Here is a 20,155-nt window from a genome sequence, read left to right on the forward strand (position 1 = left end):
TTACCATTTTCTTTTGGTGTATCACATACTTTGAATAATATAATATTATTTGCTCGTTCTTTATTGAATAAAAATTCTAATTTTTCCTCACATTTTTTCATTTTATTTTTAAGAACACTATTTTCTTCTCTTAATGCACTGATCACTTCACCGTACATTCCAATATCCTTTCTCAAAGTAGCATTTTCACCACTTATCACTTTTAGATCACTTTCAACTGCATCCATTTTGTCACTCAAGTTTTTTGTATTGGCTTGAATATTGAGTAATAAGTCTTTCAATTCCTCGTTTGATGTCATTTTAACTTTATCAAAATTGTATCTAACAGTATCAAGTAAATAAACACGGAGCGAATTCTAAACACATCCGTCTTGCTCGAAGGCTCAATCGAAACTCCAAGTTAATATAATTACAATTAAATAATTGTTAGAAAAGACTTTAGTTGAATATAGTTAAAATTTTCAGAATTAATTGAATTTCAGAACGTTTTAAACTATAAATGTTTTTCAAATTTTTAATTCGTTTGAACGAATTAATAAAATTAAGAATTAAGAAATTGATAAAATCAATTAATAATAATTATTAAGAATTAAATTAATATTAATTAGTCATTTATTTAAAAGATTAATTTAAGTTTTAAATAATTTTATTTAAAATTCTCAAAAACATTAAATTTCTAAGAAATAATTTGTATTTCAATTTTGTAAAATTACACTTGAATTTTTAAAAATATTTTATTAGACAACAATTGAATTTTGTGAAATTGAATAAAAAATTTTTAAGTAATTGAATTTTAATATAAACTTATTTTCAAGATTTTAAAATAATCCTGTTTCTTAATTATTGTATAATTAAAAATTTGATTCAAGGAATTTTATTGAAATATTGAAGATAATTGCGAATTCCTATCAAGAATTTCTTTAATTCTTTGAATATAGCCGACTTTATTAATAATTGTAATTATTTTAGAAATTAATAATTATTAAATTAATATTAATACATTATTTATTTTAAAAATTATTCAAGTTTTAAATAATTTTGTTTAAAATTCCAAAAAGCATTAAATTTGTGAAAGATTTTAAATCAATTATTTGAATTTTTAAAAATATTCTATTAAACAATAATTAAATTTTATAAAATTGAATTGAGAATAATTAAATTTGTTGAAGAATTGGATTATAAATTTGAAAAAATCGTTTTGTCGAAGAATTTCAATTTAATAATTGGTAAATAATTGAATTTTACAAAGAGGCATAAATTCTAAAGTATAATATATTATATTCACGTGTTTGTATAAAAAGCTTTATTAAAAGGTCCAAATTGCTTTTAAAATAATTCAATTTCGGAAAAAATTACAATAAAAATTTTTGAAATTATAGTTAATTTGGAAAAGAGTAAAATTTAAAATTGTTTTCAAAAATAGAACTTTCGAAAAATTTCATTAAAAATTCTGAAAAATTAAGTTTTCTACAAAAATTCAATTCTATTGTTTAAAAATAATTGAATTTTGATTAATAAGTAATTGAAATTATCAAAAATAGTTTTTTTTTAAATAATTGAAATTTCTTAAAATTCTATCAAAAATAATTGAATTTTTGAAATAAATTGAAATTTCCTATACAATTCTATCTAAAATAATTGAATTTTTCAAAATAATTGAAATTTCGTAAAAATTCTATCAAAAATAATTGATTTTTTAAAAATAATTGAAATTTCCTAAAATTCTATAAAAAATAATTGAATTTTTTTAAAGAATTTTATTGAAATTTGTTAAAAATATTCGAGGAAAGTTCGTCACAATTTCTAATTTTTTATTTCTTAATTATAATTATAGACACTCTTTACAGTTTTAATTTAAATTTTTTCTTCTAGAATTTTTTAAAATTGAACTCCCCTTGATTTTTTATAGAGATCAGAGAAGAGAAATTAATATTCTGCTTGGAAATCAAGAAGAAAACAGAATTAAATTTGGCAGCAATCTTGAATTTGAATTTCCCATGGAGACAGTTCGATATTTTATTATTTAAAAAATCCCTTTTTTTATTCCTAGCGATTTCTTAGTTTGCAAAAATTAATTCAATATTGATTCGATTTATTCACGTATCCTTGAGAAAGAAACCCGCCGATTCTTGTGAATTGTTTTTGGGAAACAGTAGAGTGTATATACCAAATCGTGGGTGGTCACTATGATTTCTCTGGACTATCGCGTCCGATCTCGATAGCCGAGTAATTCTACATTTTGCGAGGGCGAGTAAGGCGCATTTCTGACACCTACGTCTGGCTATGAGGGCTTGCGAACATGTCGCCGGGGATAAAAAAAATAAATTTTTTTTTTATAAAGGAATACTAAAAAAAAAAAACATGAGCCTTGACTCTCGCGGGGTTCTCGGTTAGGCCCCCCGTTGGTCTGGAACCAACCAGCGCCCAGAAGAACACTCTCATAGCCACACCTCTGAACCCGATCCTCTCTCGTTCCCTTTCTCTTTCTCTCAATTCTATCTCTTCTTCTCTCCTCTTCTGGCCTTTACTCTCGTCTCCCGCCTATTCGACTTTGCCAGATTTGTTTTTTTTCTCTCTCTTTTCTCTATACTTTCTTTTTTTTTTATCCTTTTTGGTATAAGGATTCAGGACGCAAATGAGAGCTGGAGCCCTCTCGGGACCAATTTTCAAGTTAAGGCGCTTTTGAATCTATTCCGATGGTGAATCCTTTAGGATTATTTTCTGTTTAAGTGAAATCTGAATGGTCGATTTGTTCTTTATTGATTGGGTCTGTTTTGAGGGAGAGAATTACAAATATCCTCTTTGCATTTTCTTGTATAATATCCTGTTGAAGTTTATATTTTTATTGTGGAATTAGGATCGAAATCTTCGAAAATGGATCCATATTGTAGTATTTCTTTGAAATTCTATCCTTAGAATTTTTTGTATTGCGAAATTTAGAACTTTGCGTTATTATAATTCGTAGATAGCTAAATGTTAAATGGACAAGTTTCTATTTCATCGAACTATTTTTAGGCGCGGAACAATTCAATAAAACATTTTTTCCTATCTCCTACAAATAAATATATTCTTAGACAGAACAATTCAATAAGTTTCTCATTTAGCTAAATTTTTTAATGGACAAATTTCTATTTCATTGAATTATTCTTAGGCAGAGCAATTCAACAAAGTTCTTATTTAGCTACATATTTAGCTAAATTTTTCAATGGAATTATCAAAATTATTAAAAATAATTAAGTTCTTTCAAAGAATTTCACTGATATTTTTTTTAAATAATTGAATTTCTAGTAAGAATTTGATTATTTTTAAATTCAAATTGAACTGCTTCGATGATTCTTACTAAAATTTTTGACAATAATTATAAATTCTTGCAAACAATTTTATTTTTTACAAAAATAATTAATTTTTATCGATTATTAAATAATAATTCTTCAAATTATTTAAATTGATTGGAAGAATTGTATTAACGATTTTTTAAAAATAATATTAATTTGAATTTTTAAAATAATTAAATTCTTTCGAGGAATTTAATTAAAATTAGGTATTATAATTAAAAATAATTGCAATTTTATAAAGAATTTTGTCAAAATTTTTCAAAAGAAATGACTTCCGTTTAAAAATATTATTAAAAAGTTCTCCTAATAATTTAATTTGTCCATAGAATTTTCCTATTTATATTTAATAATTTTATTATTGTTGAAAATAATAATTAGATAATTAGTTAATAAGTGAATCTTTTTCATTTTGAATCTGAAATTATATTAAGTAATTGAATTCTAGCAAAGAATTTTATTATTTATAACAATAATTGAATTCCTGCAATGATTTTGTTATTTATGAAAATAATTGAATTGTTTCGAAGATTTTTACTAAAATTTTTAAAAATAATTGAATTTCTGATAAGAATTGAATTTTTTTACGATAATAATAATTGAATTCTAGCAAAGAATTTTATTATTTATAAAAATAATTGAATTCCTGCAAAGATTTTGTTATTTATGAAAGTAATTGAATTGTTTCTAAGATTTTTACTAAAATTTTTAAAAATAATTGAATTTCTGATAAGAATTGAATTTTTTTACGATAATAATAATTGAATTCTAGCAAAGAATTTTATTATTTATAAAAATAATTGAATTCCTGCAAAGATTTTGTTACTTATGAAAATAATTAAACCGTTTCGAAGATTTTTACTAAAACTTTTTAAAATTATTTTTTACGAAAATAATTGAATTCTAACAAAGAGTTTTATTAATTAAAAAAATAATTGAGTTCCTGCAAAGAATTTTGTTACTTATGAAAATAATTGAATTGTTTCGAAGATTTTTACTAAAATTTTAAAAAAAAATTTAATTCCTGAGAAGAATTGAATTTTTTTACGAAATTAATTGAATTCTTTGGATAAATTTTTATTATAATTTTTGAAATTATTTGAATTGTTTATTTTTATTCAAATTTTAAATTCATTTGAGGAGTTTAATTAAAACTGTTTTGAAAATTATTGAATTTTTGCGAGGAATATATTAAAAAATTGAAGTTGAAATTAAGAAAAAAAATTTTGTAATTAAATAATATAAAGAAAAAATCAGTACCGTGTTTTTTGCCCTATGCGTAATATTATCTAGTATAATAATAACAAAGTCGAGAACTGAAAAATTACTTTTTCTTCATTTTACATTAAAATTAATCTTGTCAGTTTAATGCATGCAGATTGGTGACGACTCATTATGCCTGCGGCCTGCTTTATCCACACGAGATGATATTGAAGTTCCTCGACAAGAAATAAAGTCATTACAACTCAACGAAAGATATAACATTGTCCCGAGAGAACATCCTACGCAAATATGTCGTCGTCGCATGTCGTCAAAATGAGATGATTAGGAGACACACACGCGTGAGAGTATTAACATCGTATCACTTTTTTTCCCTTTTGCATCGCACTATTTTCTATATCAAATACTTATATATTTTCTCGTAATATCGTTAACGGCAAGAGGCGCGGTGATCTGTCATTATAACGATCGTTATCGGTTGTTCAGCGCCAAAGCGATGTTGCGATTTAACGAGCGATATTGTTACAAATGGATCTCGATAAAGCCGCTGAACTTGTGCGCTGATTATTAACTTCTTTCTCTCTCTCTCTCTCTCTCTCTCTCTCTTTCTCTCTATCACTCTCGATATTGTTCTAAACTTGTCCTAGTATAAGTAATTGTCTTTTGATTTATTAGTCATATTCCTCTTTCTGAGAAACATTTACTTTGTTATAGATACTGGGGAGTTTTTTCAAAGAATACTTGAGAGACTGTAATTGTTGAGTTTGCGAAAAAAAGCAGTGATTCTTCTCTTTGAGTTTGTTTTATATTTGTAAAAAGTAAGTTCTTCATTTTTCTCTCTGTAAAACGAAAGCAGTTTCTTTATTTTTTTGCTAGAGTTAGGAGTATTGATTTTTATCGCATATTTACGATCGAAAATTGTTAATTTAACTATGTACACTGAAAATTGATCTCTATTTGAATTTTAATCTATATAATGAAAACTAAATTTGATCATTTTTTTTTTTTTATTAACGAGGAAAGCATTTTTTTTATAGCAATTTTTTTTGGAAATCCACTTTCATTGGCTATTGTAAACAAATTTTTTTCTCTCCAGCTGAAAAAGTTCTATAGAATTTCACTAGAATAGTTCTATATGAATTCTCTAGTGAATATTCTACAGAATTTCATTAGAATATGATTCTATAGAATTTCTACATGAATTCTACTAAATTTTAGTGATTTTTAATTAGAAAAAATTCAAATTCGTGAAATTATATTTTTCAACTTTATTATATTGTGTAATTGAAGTTTACATTTGATTTATATGACAAATATTAGGCAAAAATTGTTTATATCATTTAAATATTATATAATTCATTTAACTTATAGTAACAGGGCTCGAATCAGTGAAAGTATTTAAAAATACAGACTTTACGGACTAAAAATAAAAAATTACTGACAAAAATATAACCCCCCCCTCCCCCCATGTAACGCAATGTTGTATACATTAGCGCCATTTTTTCTGCTGACCGTAACAAATAGCTTGACCCCCCCTCCCCCCTAAAGCGTTACGTATTTTTTGAACGGCCCCTAAGAGTATTTTACTTCGTCAAAATTATTTTCATTACATTTCGATTCAATTATTATTTTTAAGAATTTTTCTCTAAACTTTTTCTTTCCATCAATCAATTTTTGAAAAAGTTTTTCGACAATTTCCAAAATTCATTTATTTACAATATTCAATTTTACAAATTTCAATTATTCGTAAATTCTTCAATTAAATATATATTAGAAAATAAAAACTTCAAATAATATAAAAAAATTCAATTATACACTTTTTCAAAAAAATTAAATTAAAAATTCAATTATTTCTAAAAATTCACGCTTGATTGCTTTTAATATTCAATTATTGACCAAAATTTTAACTGAAATTAATTTTTAAATCAATTTTTATTAGAAAATTCTACTAGAATTCAATTATTTAAATACAAAAATAAATAATTTATTGATCAATTGAATGTTTCTTAAAATTCAAAATTTAAAATTCTCATAAAGAATTTTACCAACATATTTTCATTTTCGACGATTTTTAATAAAATTTTAAAGAACAATTACATTATCCGAGAAATTCGATAAAAATTGTATTAAAAATAATTGAAATTCTGCATTGAGTTTTATTATTTATGAAAATAGTTGAATTTTTAAAAATAATTTCATTACTCTTGAAAACAAATGAATTTTTGCAATAATTTGTAACTTCTCCAAAATTAAATTTTTTTTTTAATTTTAACTAAAATTTTTCTATAAATCCATTATTTTTAATAATTTCTGAAAAAGTTTTTTATGAATTTTCAAATTCGTTTGTATTTAACTGAAATCCATTTTTAAATCAATTTTTATTAATTAATTCTACTAGAATTCAATTATTTAAATATAAAGAAGTAATTTATTGAATATTTGAATGTTTCTTAAAATTTAATTCCCATACAGAATTTTATCAACATATTTTTAAATAATTGAATTAGTTTGACGAATTTTAAAAAAAATTTAATAATAATTACATTTATCGAGGAATTCAATTAAAAATAATTGAAATTCTGCGATGAATTTTACTATTTATGAAAATAATTAAATTCCTATAGAAAGAATTTTATTATTTAGAAAAATAATTGAATCCCAGCAAAGATTTTTTTTATTTAGAAAAATAATTAAATTATATTGCAAAGAAATTTATAGAAAATTTGTAAATAATTGAATTTCTGTGAAATTTTTATTATTTTATGAAAATAATTAAATGTTAGCGTAGAATTTTATTAAAATATTTTTAAAAACTTGAATTCTTTTGGAAAATTTGATTAAAATATTAGATATTGAAAATCATGAAATTAAGTAAAATTTATGAAAATAATTGAAATTTTGCCAAGAATTTTATTAAAATTTTTTAAAATAATTGAATTTTGGAGAAGAATTTTATTATTTACGAAGATAATTGAAATTTTGATGAGAATTTCTAAAAACTTTTGAACATTATTGAATTTTGGCGAAGAATTTTATTACTTTTGAAAATCATAGTCGAACGTTAATAAAAACTAACACATCTCGATGAATTAAAATGCAGCCTTTAAATATACAGAAAAGGAGAAGAAAAAGTATTTATTTTATAAAAAAAAATCGCAGGGAAACGAGGAGAAAGTGCGCGCATATATTTTAATAATAGCGATGATGAGATGAAGTGATTTAAAAATCGCTTATAAGAAAATAAGATTACTGATAAATCGGACCCTTCTTTTATTATATATATATGATGAATATTTGGTATAAATTATATATTTATGATGGTTTATATATTGGGCACAATATGTAATATATGCGCACGTTCGTATATATTTGTGTGTATAATGCAAAAAAATGCATTTATGGTGAAACCGTTAATTATTAATATGAATCTCGAAATCGGCGTCACGTTGAAGTCAATCCGCTTTCGCACGATCATCGTAATGACGTTCATTGTAAATTGCGCTGTGGGCGTTGCCCGTGGGTATTCCAATTAACAAACGTTCCAATTATCCACTTCACGTTTCTCGCTGATAATTATACAACTCCCGCAGCAGATGGTCTCTTTTGAATCCTCAATATTACGCGCGCTCACTTGCGTGATTATTATTTATTTTATATATATATATATATATATATATATATATATATATATATATATATATATATATATATGGGGGTATTGTGATGTCCGCAAAATTATGTGATTCTTGCACTTTGTTTTCTATATTTTTCATAATAATTTATTAGCGAGTTGATTTGATTTTATTTTAATTTAGTAAGTTTGATTTCGATTGTGACTTTAATATATTTTCCTAAATCGGTGAATTAATTTTCCTGTCGCTAATATTTTATTCTTCATTCTTTATTTTTATTCTATTTTTTATTCTCCATTCCTTATTTTTTATTTTTCATTCTTTATTTTTATTCTACACATTCTTTATTATTTATTCTATTTTTTGGTCTCCATTCTTTATTTTTTTTTATTTTTTATTCATTATTTAGTTTCGTTCAATTGATCGAAGTATTTTTCTCGCAATCTCTGCCTCATAAGGTTTCCTGAGGAACTCAAATTTGAAATTATAATCGGTGTCAAATTGTTGTATAATGAAACTTTTTGATGCTTCTGCTAATGTAATCTCAAAATTTGAGAACCTTGAGAAAGCTGTAACAAAAAATTTGAATGATAAAATTAGAAGAATTTTTGTGAAATTCAAAAACGTTCATCATAATTAATAATTTAGAGAAAATATTTTCCTAAGCAAATTTTTTACAAATTTTTAATAGAAATATTTTCACAAAGTTTTTTTGATCCACCCTTTTTAAACGAAAAACTTCTAAACAAAAAAGTCGATTGTTTCCCTTGGAAAAACTAAAAACTATTCTTTATAATCATTTATTGATCAAAAATGTTTGTAAACTTCAGTGAATTGTCAATAGTAAATTTTGAAGTTTTTTTTTGTAATTTTTAGTAAACTTTTTAGTAGTTTTAGTAAATAAAATTTAAAATTTTAATTAAATTCATGTAGATTTAGTAAATTTAAGAATTTCTTATTTAATTTTAAATCTAGCACTAAATAAAATATAGCAAACAAATATATTTAATAAATTTTAGTAAATATAATCATTAGAAAGAAATAATTTAGAAAAAAGACTTGAATTGAAACTTTAATTTATAAATAATATTAATATTACTTATCAATTACATTAATATAGTAATCATTACGTATAATAATTTACATTAATAAATTTATCTCATTGAAAATGAATTAAAAAATGAAAAATTTGGTGAAATGCACAACAATCATAATCAATAATTAAGAAACAAATATTTTTCTAAGCAAATTTTTTCAAATATTTGTATAAAAATTTTTTTATCTAGTTGTTGATCCACCGTTTCTAAAATAAAAAATTCTAAACAAAAAACTTGATTTTCCTTGTGAAAAATTAAAATTTTCTTGTTTGCTTTTTGTTTAATAATTTTTTTTTTTTGATAATTTTTCTTTTTAAATAAGATTTTTCAAAGTTTAAAATTAATGTAATAAATAAATTCATATTTATTAATTTTATCATTTTGTTAATTAATTCAATTCTTTACAGAAATTGAATTACACTAATATTGAATTCCTGCGTAGAACTCTATTACAATTTTTATAAATAATTGAATTCTTTCGAAAACTTTATTAAAATTTATTTAAAACAAAATAATTGAATCTTTTCGAGAAAATCCATTAAAATTGTATTGAAAATAATTGAATCTCGTGGGGGACAAATTTTATTGTTTATTTAAAAAATGCAATTCTTGCGAAGATTTTTTTTTCAATTTTTAAAACATACATATATAATTGAATTACAATAAAAAATTTTATCAAATCTTTTGAGTTAATAATTGAATTTCTGCGAAGAATTTTATTATTTATTAAAAAAATGATTGAATTCCAGCGAATAATTTTTTTTAATTTTTATAAAATAATTTTATCGAAACGAAAGATGAGCTGATCGTCTAATTACTTTTCCCGCGAATTTGATGCTTTTATTGTAATTTTGTATATTTCTCGCTTCATTTATATTTTTCCGTTTCATTATATATTATTAGTTTACTTTTTATTAAAAGAAATATTCTTTGTTGGAAGTGCGTGAAAATAATTGATAGCAAGATTATTATCAATCTTGTGTTCCGCTTTAGTTCCGATGAACCTTTTCTGCGAGTAAATTGAGTTGTAATTGTCAAAATTATGTGAAAAAACACACACTTCATTTGAATATAAATGAGTTTTATTTCAATGGACTTTAATTGCATTAAAAACACGTTTCGTATATCAACACGGATGTGTATAAATATGAAAGAAAAAAAAATGTTCATCCAAATTAAAATTATAATTATCCGCCAATTGCAATTATATTACTTGTATACTTTGTATATCCAAAGTTGCCATAATTATAATTATAATTCGAATTCGCCTCTTAAAATTTATATATCATTTTTAGTTATTTAATAACTTCTTTACTCGTTGATAAGGTTCACTGTAAAAAATTTTTGGTGAAAATTCCCCAAAATTCTGTTGACGCAACTTTGACGGCATTTTGGGGAAAATGTCCCAAAATTTTCTGGGGAAAATTTTCCCCAAAATTTTGTGAGATTTTCCCTAAAATTTTAGTGAAAAGTTTCCTTAGAAAATTTTGTGGAATTTTCACAAATATTTGTGAATATTCTAGAATTTTGTTGGTGAATTTTCACTAAAATTGGTAACTTTTTCCAACAATTTTGTGGTGAATTTTGACTAAAATTTCCGTAAAGTTCCACAAATATTAGTAATTTTTCCCTAAAATTTTGTGAATTTCCAGCTTAATTTGGTGAAATATTTAGAAATATTTGTGAATATTCCCTAAAATTTTTTGGTGAACTTTTATCACATTTTAGTGAAATTTTCCAAATGTTGGTATTTTTTCCACAAATTTTTTTAGTGAATTTTGAATTAAATTTTAGTGAAATTTAACAAATAGTAGTGAATTTTTCTTATAATTTTCTGGTGAATTTTCAATAAAATTATGTGAAATTATCGCAAATAATTGTGAGTACTTCCTAATAATATATAAATATTTTCAGAATTATTTAGTTAATTTACTTTAATTAAATTTAAATTCTATTGTATTGAAATGAAACGATTTTTTTGAATGAAAAATAATATATTTATTGTCAATTACAAAACTTTATATAATCAATATAATTGTAAAATACGGCATCATTATTATTACATGATACATATGTTTAAAAAATTATAAAAATTATGGAGTATAAAAATTTGCATTAAAATCTACGATGTCGTCAATCAATCGGCCTGCCTTTGCATCCCTGATCGTTTTTGTAGCCTTTTTCGTCCATCGTTTGTGTCCCTCCGTGGGATTAATATCCAGTAACATCCTGAAAAGTTGTTAGAAGATTGATTAAAGGATTTTCAAAAATGTTTATAATATCCCATCTGGAAAGGTTTTCGGAATTTCTACAGATAGACTTCGGAAAAATTTGCGGAGTGACTGCGAAAAATTTTCCACAGTCATTCCGCAATTTTTGCCGAAGTCTATCCGCAGAAATTCCGGAAACCTTTCCACGTGAAATATTTAGATTAATAAAATATATACTTATAATGTTTTAACTTACCTTTGAATAAATTCCAATGATGAAGTTTTTTTTTCAGGGTAATTATATCCGAAAACATAAAAGCAAAGAGATAGAAATAAGATTCCCTCCATTACACTGTCGGCTTCTAGTACTACTTCCCCCTGAATAAGGATAACAGATTCACACTTTTCATCGTAGAGTGACGTTCCTGTAAAAATTAAAAGTAATTTAATTACTAAATTATATTAGTCATCAATATTACATCTATACGTATTAAATATATTATATTTGTCGCTTATAAATTATACTCTAATAAATTTACCTTTTATTATTAATGATGGTCGTATAGGATCTGCTTTCTTTTTGATGTTTTCTTCATTTTCAAAAGGGTCCTAAAAATGAAAATTTTCGTTATTTAATTTCACAAAATAGAGAATCTCAAGAATTTTTTAATAATACTTACAACCAAAATGTAAAGTTCATTTTCTTTAAATTTTTTTGCGATAAGAGGCAAAAAAACTAATGTGCTTGCCATTTTACTAGTAAGATTTTCATCAGCTTTCTTTGCATCACTTAGCAAATTTTTCATTGGCGTAACTGCCTCAGGACAGGATTTTCGTCTATTATATTGCCCACAATAGCTTCGAAAAAAAACTATTATTTCTGGAATCTTCAATTGCACGTTGTTGTTCCAAATGTCTTTAATATTTTTCCCAAGCAAAGTATTAGCATGTAAAAGGAAATATTTTTTTTCAGTTAAATAAGGCCAATGATCTTTTAATATATCTTTTAAAGCCATGTTATTGCTATCCCTTTTATTTAGAATGATTCTTTGCGATGGATAAGTGTCGCTCATTAATATTTCTATGTCCTCTGGTGTACCTTCATTTTGAGTTTTATAGTTTAAAAGAAGACGTTGCTTTTGGAGTTGAGACTCTTCAGTTTCAGTTTCAGGAAGAGATGGCTCAAAGGCCACACATCCATAACAATCTTGATCTTGTCCGTAACGTGTACTACGTTTTTTTCGAGCTTCTTGATTTTCATTATCATCGACTAATTCGCTTCTTTTGCGTTTTTTACCACAAACGTCGATTGATTTTAAAAACCTGAAAATCGATAGAATTGAATATAAATGCATTAACTAACGATATGTATAAGAATTATTTAACCATTAACGATAATACATACTTCAAACGTTCATAAATCCTACATCGCAGAGAATCTATTCCATTACAATAGATCGTATTTTCGCCATTTTTCCAGGTTCGTTTTTCAAATGCTTTGGGAAAGCGGGCAACTGTTTCTTTAGCCATACGTAAGGCATCCGAATATGTCACTGTCCTCCTTTCAAGCATGAAATCTGCAATATTCCTTATTAGTTGCAGTTCTTTGACACATGAATTGTTTGAAGCATCAGTAAATCCTTTGGGCGTAATATTTTCCCATTTCAGTGGTGTGGCACGTGATTCTTCTATAATTGGGGTGTTGTCAGAAATTTCCAAAGGTGCTGAAGATGCAGAAGTAACTGCTGTTATTCTTATTTCATCTGAAAATTCATATTTATTAGATAAGAAACTCGAAAATTTTAAGAGCATTTGCTTGTTATTTATTATATAATACATGAAAATACACTAAGAATTACCATTCATAATGGAAGTTTGAGGGATTTCAATCCTACTGACTTTGGATGGAATTGAAATATTTGGTGTCCATTCTTCATTCTCTTTCAAAATCATTATTACTGCTGGATTTTCTTTCATAAATTCAATCATTTCATCGAAATTTTCGAAGTCAGTTCCATCAACCTCTAACACAAACTGGAAAATGGGTTATATATAATATCATAACAAAAGTTTAATTATACTAATGATTATTTTTTATATTTTTATATTATATATATATATATATATATATATATATATATATATATATATATATATATATATAATATCATATATTATATAAATAATAATTAAAAGTTTAAACACACATAACAAAACAAAAATCATAACAAAATATGTACTTTAAAATTTATAATACCTTAAATTGAGAATCAGATGGAAGATCAAAACGTTTACAAGCTTTAGAAATAAATTCTTCTAATGTTGCACTTTTTATGGCTGCTATCTTCTTTCTTTGTAGTGTTGTTACTTTCAAAAATTCCATATTCATCTGAAAATGAAAACATTTTTAAGTTTTTCCATTTTTACATATTTTCTATGTATGAAAATTCTGTTTTAATTGTTATTCCTGTTGAATATAATTTTTATATTTATCTATGTGTATATGACATATATTTACTCACTTTAATATGAAATCCCATATTTTCATTCATCTTTTCAGACAGTTTATATTACTATTATTATTACAATTATAATAAATTATTTTAAAATTATTTTATGAAAAAAATTTTAAGTTAAATTTACACAAAGTCATCCTTATTTTACAAAAAAACATAAAAATACCATTATAATGGACTTGTAACAAGTCCGTGCTGAATTTTGACATACGAAACTGTATCTTGAATGTAAATATCCAAAGATTCCCTTTCTAACAGTTTATTGAGAGGAAGGCATTCGTAACGAACAAAGTTTCCAAGTTCGTATAGTCGAGATTTTAGATGAAACTTTGTTTTTAACATCTCCAAAACAAGAAATAAACATTGTTTATCATTGCTTAAAATCATTATAATTCTACCCATTTGAACGTTTTCTTGATAAGCCGTTTGACGAACAGCGACCACATTTCCTTTTCTATAAAAATGACCTTTCAATTCTGCACTTGAACATTCAGTTGCTGGACTACACAATTCAGAATTTTGTATAGCATTTTGCAATTCCTTAGAGTAGTGATGAATGTAAAATGGAATTTCATCATTTAGTTGTAAATCGCACTTTAATCCTGCTCCTGAACGTAAAAGACTTTGCAAAAGTTCATGCTTTTCAGATAAGGAAAAGGTTGTATTTTTGAAGCATTTTATATTTCTTATTACTCTTTTAAAAAAAGTATGTTTACTTTCAAATCTTAAGGTGAACAGTTTTCTCAATGGACCTAATTGCATTATTATTTCTGGATAATGCGTTAAATAGTGGTGTTTAGGACGCATTTTCACAGAAGGAAATAATTTTTTTCTTAAACCCAAGTATTCGTTAATAATATCTTCTAGGTAAGGGATGTATGATTTATGAATTTGTGGAGCGCATACAATTTCAACAATTTCAGTTAATTTCAGTAAGGAATACCATACTTCATCATTAGTATCAATTTTTGGTCCTGTGAAGAAAGGAAAAAGTCGAAGTAAAGTTAGTATCTGCCATGCATTTCCTATAAGTCTTTTTCCATTTCCAGGTATTGGAACAGGTTTATCTCGTTGATCAGTTCTGGAATATTTGAAGCCTTCTATTCTTGAATTGAGATTTTCATAGGACACCCAACCTTTTGAGACAAAATGTTTTATTATAAGAGGTAGGTCATAAGTAATAATTCCTTCCAGCAGATCATGGGCTAAACACGGAGGTAGTCCAAAGTTACAAACATGAAACCATTCTAATCGATTGAAAATTGAATTAAATTTAACTCCATTAAAATGTGTTGCTTTTCCTTTCTTTCGTAAAGATTCTAAATATGAAGCTATATTCCTTCTTTTATACGAAGTTCGTTTGTAATCATCTGTCATTTTTTTATCTTCCTCTTCTTTTTCGTCCTCCTCTTCTTTTTCTTCATCTTCTTCGTTATCCTCTTCTTCTTCTTCTTCATCTTCTTCCTCTTCTTCTTCTTCGTCCTCTTCTTCTTCTTGTTCTTGTTCTTCTTCTTGTTCTTCTTCATCTTCTTCTTCTTCTTCTTCTTCTTCTTCTTCTTCTTCTTCTTCTTCATCTTCTTCTTCTTCTTCTTCTTCTTCTTCTTCTTCTTCTTCTTCTTCTTCTTCTTCTTCTTCATCTTCTTCACTTTCTGATTCATCTGATATTTTTTCGTTTTCGTCTCTTCGTTTTTCTGAATCATCTAATATTTGTTGGACTTCTTCATCTTCTATGTCATTTTCTAATCCATTTATTTCTTCTTCCATATCTTCATCTTCAATTAATATTTCGTCTACTACTTCAACGTTTTTGTCAATATTGTCATTAATATTTTTAGTTTTTTTCCCTGAAGTTTTTCTCTTCTTATGTTTTACACCAATAAAACTTTTTCGAGTACAGAGGCAAAATCTACAAAAATAATTTGAGACACTAAAATTTTCGCAAAATCCACCTAGTCCATGCGCTCCTAAATTATCATTAGATATAAAAATTAATGAACCTTTTACAATTTTATTAGGAGAAATTTCGATTCCCTCACTTTCTATTCTTATCAAATCTTTGACAATTTTTTTATATACTTTTTCGTGAGAAAAATCCTTTTCTTTACACAGTAGAACAAGATGAATGTTGTTAATTTTGTAACGAATATGAGCTGGCAAATTTCCTAAAGTGAAGTATACTGCAAGTATTTTATATTTTTTACGTGATGATCCAATAGGATTTACTATTTCAAAACTATCTGTGTATAATATAATTGAAATAGCTTCGCGATTTTTTGAAAAAAAAGGATTACTTTTAAAAAGTTGACCATCAGAAAAATCTTTGAGAACATCTGTGTCATTTGTAGGATGTACTAAATCGTGATTGTATGCTTTACTAGCAAACATTGCTTTAATTGAGTCAATGATTGACACATAGTGGTAGTGAGCTTTTTTCCCTTTAATTTTTCCTAATGAAACACTTTCAGGTTGAATATATGCAAAAGTTTTCTTATAAAATTGTTTTCTTCTGTAATCAGTTCCTAATGTCAATTTGCAGTTTTCCATGGGATCATCCTTTATTATATTTTTGATAATATCATTGACTTCATTAGAATTAGGATGTAAAAGAGTCAACTGCTCTTTTAAATGACTTTTAAAAATATTTAATCGTTGAGAATCAATATTTTCAAATCCTTCTATAAGATACTGAATAGTAGATACTGGAACTAAAAACTGAGATTCTAATTTTAAGTACAATTGAGCCAAATTAATTTTGAAAAGTTCATGAAACTTTTCATTGAGATGACTATTGTCCTGAGCATTTTCCATTATAAAAAGTGATTCAATTGTGCTGTCATCTACATTATCTTCAATATTTCTTGAAAATGGTAATTGCCTATCTTCTGAAAAAATTGTTGATACTGGATGATTTTCTTCATTCTGGCTTCTTATATTTGGTGTTACATTACACAAAGATTTATGACGAGATATGTGACTTGTAAAAGAACTAACATTTGTGTAAAGTTTATTGCACAGTGGAAAAGGACATCTTACTTCTTCATTATTTCTCATATGTGTTTTCAAATGTTTCATAAATTCTTGATAATTAACTATCTTTTTCATACATATTCCAACAGAACAAGTGAACATACAATTTTTTTGAACAAGAGTTTCCGACATTTTGTCATATAAATTTTGACGTAAGCTTAGACAATGTTTTGTAATCAGATGCATTTTTAGATGGATTTCTTTTCGATACAAGTATTTACAACCATTAAACCCACAAAGAAACTGTCTGGAAAGATTTGAATGAACTTTAAGATGAGTAAGATGGTTAGCAAGAAATTCTGTGCGATGATCGCAGAAGTGGCATACAAACATTTTGAAATTCTATTTCAACCTGAAAGGAATTTTTGATTTTTATATTTTTATTTTTATACAATTAATATACACATATATAATTTTTGGTTGACTGTATAACAAAGAATTATATTTGATTCAAATATATTGAATATATATCCGTGTGATTCTGCACGAAGTAGTAACTTCTTGACTACGGTAGCCCCGCGTGAGGGGAATGACTCCCCACTCTCAGGCTTAGCAATAGTTTGACGCGCCGAGAGAGAGAGAGAAAACTATTGCTAAGACTGAGAGTGGGGAGTCATTCCCCTCACGCGGGGCAACCGGAGCAGGGTTGTGCCCACGCCTGCATTAGTTTGAAAATTTCAAACACTGAAAAAATAATATATTTGAATTAAACATGATTATCTTTGTTATACAGTTAACCAGAAATTATTCTGGAATTAGACAATAATTTTTGTTCTATATATAATAAGATTGATTGAATAAAGAGTACGTTTAATTCAGTTTTAAATATTTGTAATTAAAACATATTTTTTTGGTTTGCTGCATATTTTTGGATTAAAAAATTTTTTTCTCACTGAAGGATTGTGCTCCTTTTCTATTTTTATGACGCTTAGTCATAAATCTATGCACTTTACCTTTACCTAAATTTCAGCGACCTCTCTCTTCGCAGGTAAATTCTTCAATTCATTTCAATATACAAAGTTGAAAATGTTTTTTCTGAGTTATTTGAACAAATTTTCTTTTCCTGAACGATGGATTTATATACATTATATAATTTATAAAATTAAGAGCACAATTTTCATATTTTTTAAAATTATTCTTTTTCAAAATTACTCTTCTCGTAAACAATTTTCAATTTAAGGCAAATTTCCAATAATTATTACTCATATTTACTAAAATAAAATTATATTTGTTTTCAATAGATTAATAAATAATTTCTAAAAAATATTGTAAAAAGAATTTAAAAAGGTTTATATAATTTCCATATGAAATTTAGATAGGACAATAAATTTTTGAATATTTTAGAGCACGTCTCAGAATTTAATCACATCAATGCAAAAAGAATATTATATATCTATCATATTATAAATAAACAATTTCATAATTTAACCCTCGGAGAACACATGGGGTCATTTTGACCCCACGATTTTTTGCGAAAAGCTTTTTATCTATTGTTTAATATTTTTTATAAGGATTTTAAAGTACACAGACTTATTTTACAGAGTTTAAACTATATTTTTAAAAAATCTTTGGGTTAATCAGATGAACAGTTTAAAATTGGTTAAGCATTAAAAAATAATCTAAAAAATAGGTATGTTCTCTGAAGGTTAATTAAAGTGACTAATTATTACAATCAAATAATATTTATTTTCTTTAAATGTTTCTCTTTAAAATTGTTAATAAAAAATCCAAAAATATGTTTAAACAATAAAAAAATTAGAATAAAACAATATTTTTTAAATCGTTTTATAATTAACTTTGGGATGCTTCAATTAATGGAATTTTTACTGCAAATCAGTACTGTGCCACTTCGCTAATTACGATAAAGGGAGCGCGCGATTGTTATTATTATTATTATGGAATATTATTTACCTGCTTTATAAGTATTCCTTGGTGATAATTTTAGCAGTTTTTCACAATTTTCAAATTTCACTTGCTCACAAAAAAATTATACTAACACAAACGTTTTACGTTCATCTCCAGCAAATGCTTAAGAGCAACTGACGCTGCGAATGCTGACATTTGGAAGTTTCGTGGAAAATCTTTGAAATTTCTACATATTTCTTCTATATTTTCCATTCCTAAAAGTTTCCAAGACTCAGTATCCGAATAAAACTATATGAAAAAAAACTGGTACCGAAAAACATAAAATAGACCCTTTTGCAACAAGAAACCATTGTACATAGTTGGCCATCCTCAGACAAACCACATGTTGAACATATTTTCCAAAAAACGAAAAGTCTTTTCTCAAACATCTTACATTTTTTATTTAGGGTGAAAATATTTTACAAAACGTATAATAAATCATATTTGAATCTTCTTCAATTTGACAAAAAAATAAGTGGATATTTTTTTGTTAATAAGAATGCAATAACTTTTCTTATTTAAAGTTTTAATCTTTGTTAATCCACAATGTTTATTTTTATTTTTAAAAAAACGTTGAATATATTTTATTGTAAATTAAAATTATTATAAATTTAAAGCTTATAAATATTCCTTTATTAATTATTATAGTAAAAAAAATTCAACAATCTTTCAGTAAAAAATAACTATAAAAATAGTCAAATTTAACGAATAGAAATATATAATATAAAAGACCTTGTAGGAAATATATATTAGATTTACCTCTCAATCTATTACTTAATATAATTTTGGAATCTTATACAGTCTAAGGAAAGTCTAAGAAAAATAAAGTAAAATTCAAAAGACAGAAAAATTGAATGTAAAAGAATCTATTAAAATAACTTGGTTTTTGTAAGTAATGCCTAAAATGTTAATAAAAACACATATTCTGACAATTTTGTTGTATATACTTTTTCCAAAATATTTGGTGAAAATTCCACAAAATTCTATGGAATATCTTTTTCCCCAAAAAGATATTGAATATTCCCAAATTTTAAGAAAGAATTCCTGAAAAGTTGGGGAAAATTCATCAACTTTTTGGGGACAATTATATTCACTAGAGTTTTGTGGAATTTTCACCAAATTTTAAGAGATATTCACAAATTTGTTGGGGAAAAGTACTTTCCCCAAAAAATATGTAATATTCAACAAGAAAAGTTTGTGAAAATTCCCCAAATT

The 20,155-nt window shown here is 25.1% G+C and overlaps 1 protein-coding gene across 1 annotated transcript; it reads right to left on the reverse strand.

Moving 5' to 3' along the window:
• Window positions 1–11,351: 11,351 nt before the first annotated feature.
• LOC122511356 lies at window positions 11,352–19,160 on the reverse strand. The gene is made up of 8 exons (XM_043626534.1): window positions 18,947–19,160; window positions 13,750–13,881; window positions 13,352–13,526; window positions 12,898–13,255; window positions 12,173–12,815; window positions 12,032–12,101; window positions 11,749–11,917; window positions 11,352–11,511 (listed from the first exon to the last, which is right to left on the reverse strand). Exons 2-8 carry the CDS (start codon window positions 13,879–13,881, stop codon window positions 11,376–11,378), a joined length of 1,683 nt encoding a protein of 560 aa, XP_043482469.1. The 5' UTR covers window positions 18,947–19,160; the 3' UTR covers window positions 11,352–11,375.
• Between the last annotated feature and the right edge of the window lie 995 nt (window positions 19,161–20,155).

Source organism: Leptopilina heterotoma, unplaced genomic scaffold (genome assembly GCF_015476425.1).
Source record: "Leptopilina heterotoma isolate Lh14 unplaced genomic scaffold, ASM1547642v1 Lhet_81, whole genome shotgun sequence".
Taxonomy (NCBI): domain Eukaryota; kingdom Metazoa; phylum Arthropoda; class Insecta; order Hymenoptera; family Figitidae; genus Leptopilina; species Leptopilina heterotoma.

Excerpts from the sequence above, each read along its gene's own strand:
- LOC122511356 (XM_043626534.1), bottom strand. The coding sequence starts at position 13,881 with ATGAATATGGAATTTTTGAAAGTAACAACACTACAAAGAAAGAAGATA. Across the intron at positions 12,816-12,897 it reads AGGATTTATGAACGTTTGAA|GTTTTTAAAATCAATCGACG; the intron begins GTATGTATTATC and ends ATCGATTTTCAG. Across the intron at positions 11,512-11,748 it reads TCATTGGAATTTATTCAAAG|GATGTTACTGGATATTAATC; the intron begins GTAAGTTAAAAC and ends ACAACTTTTCAG.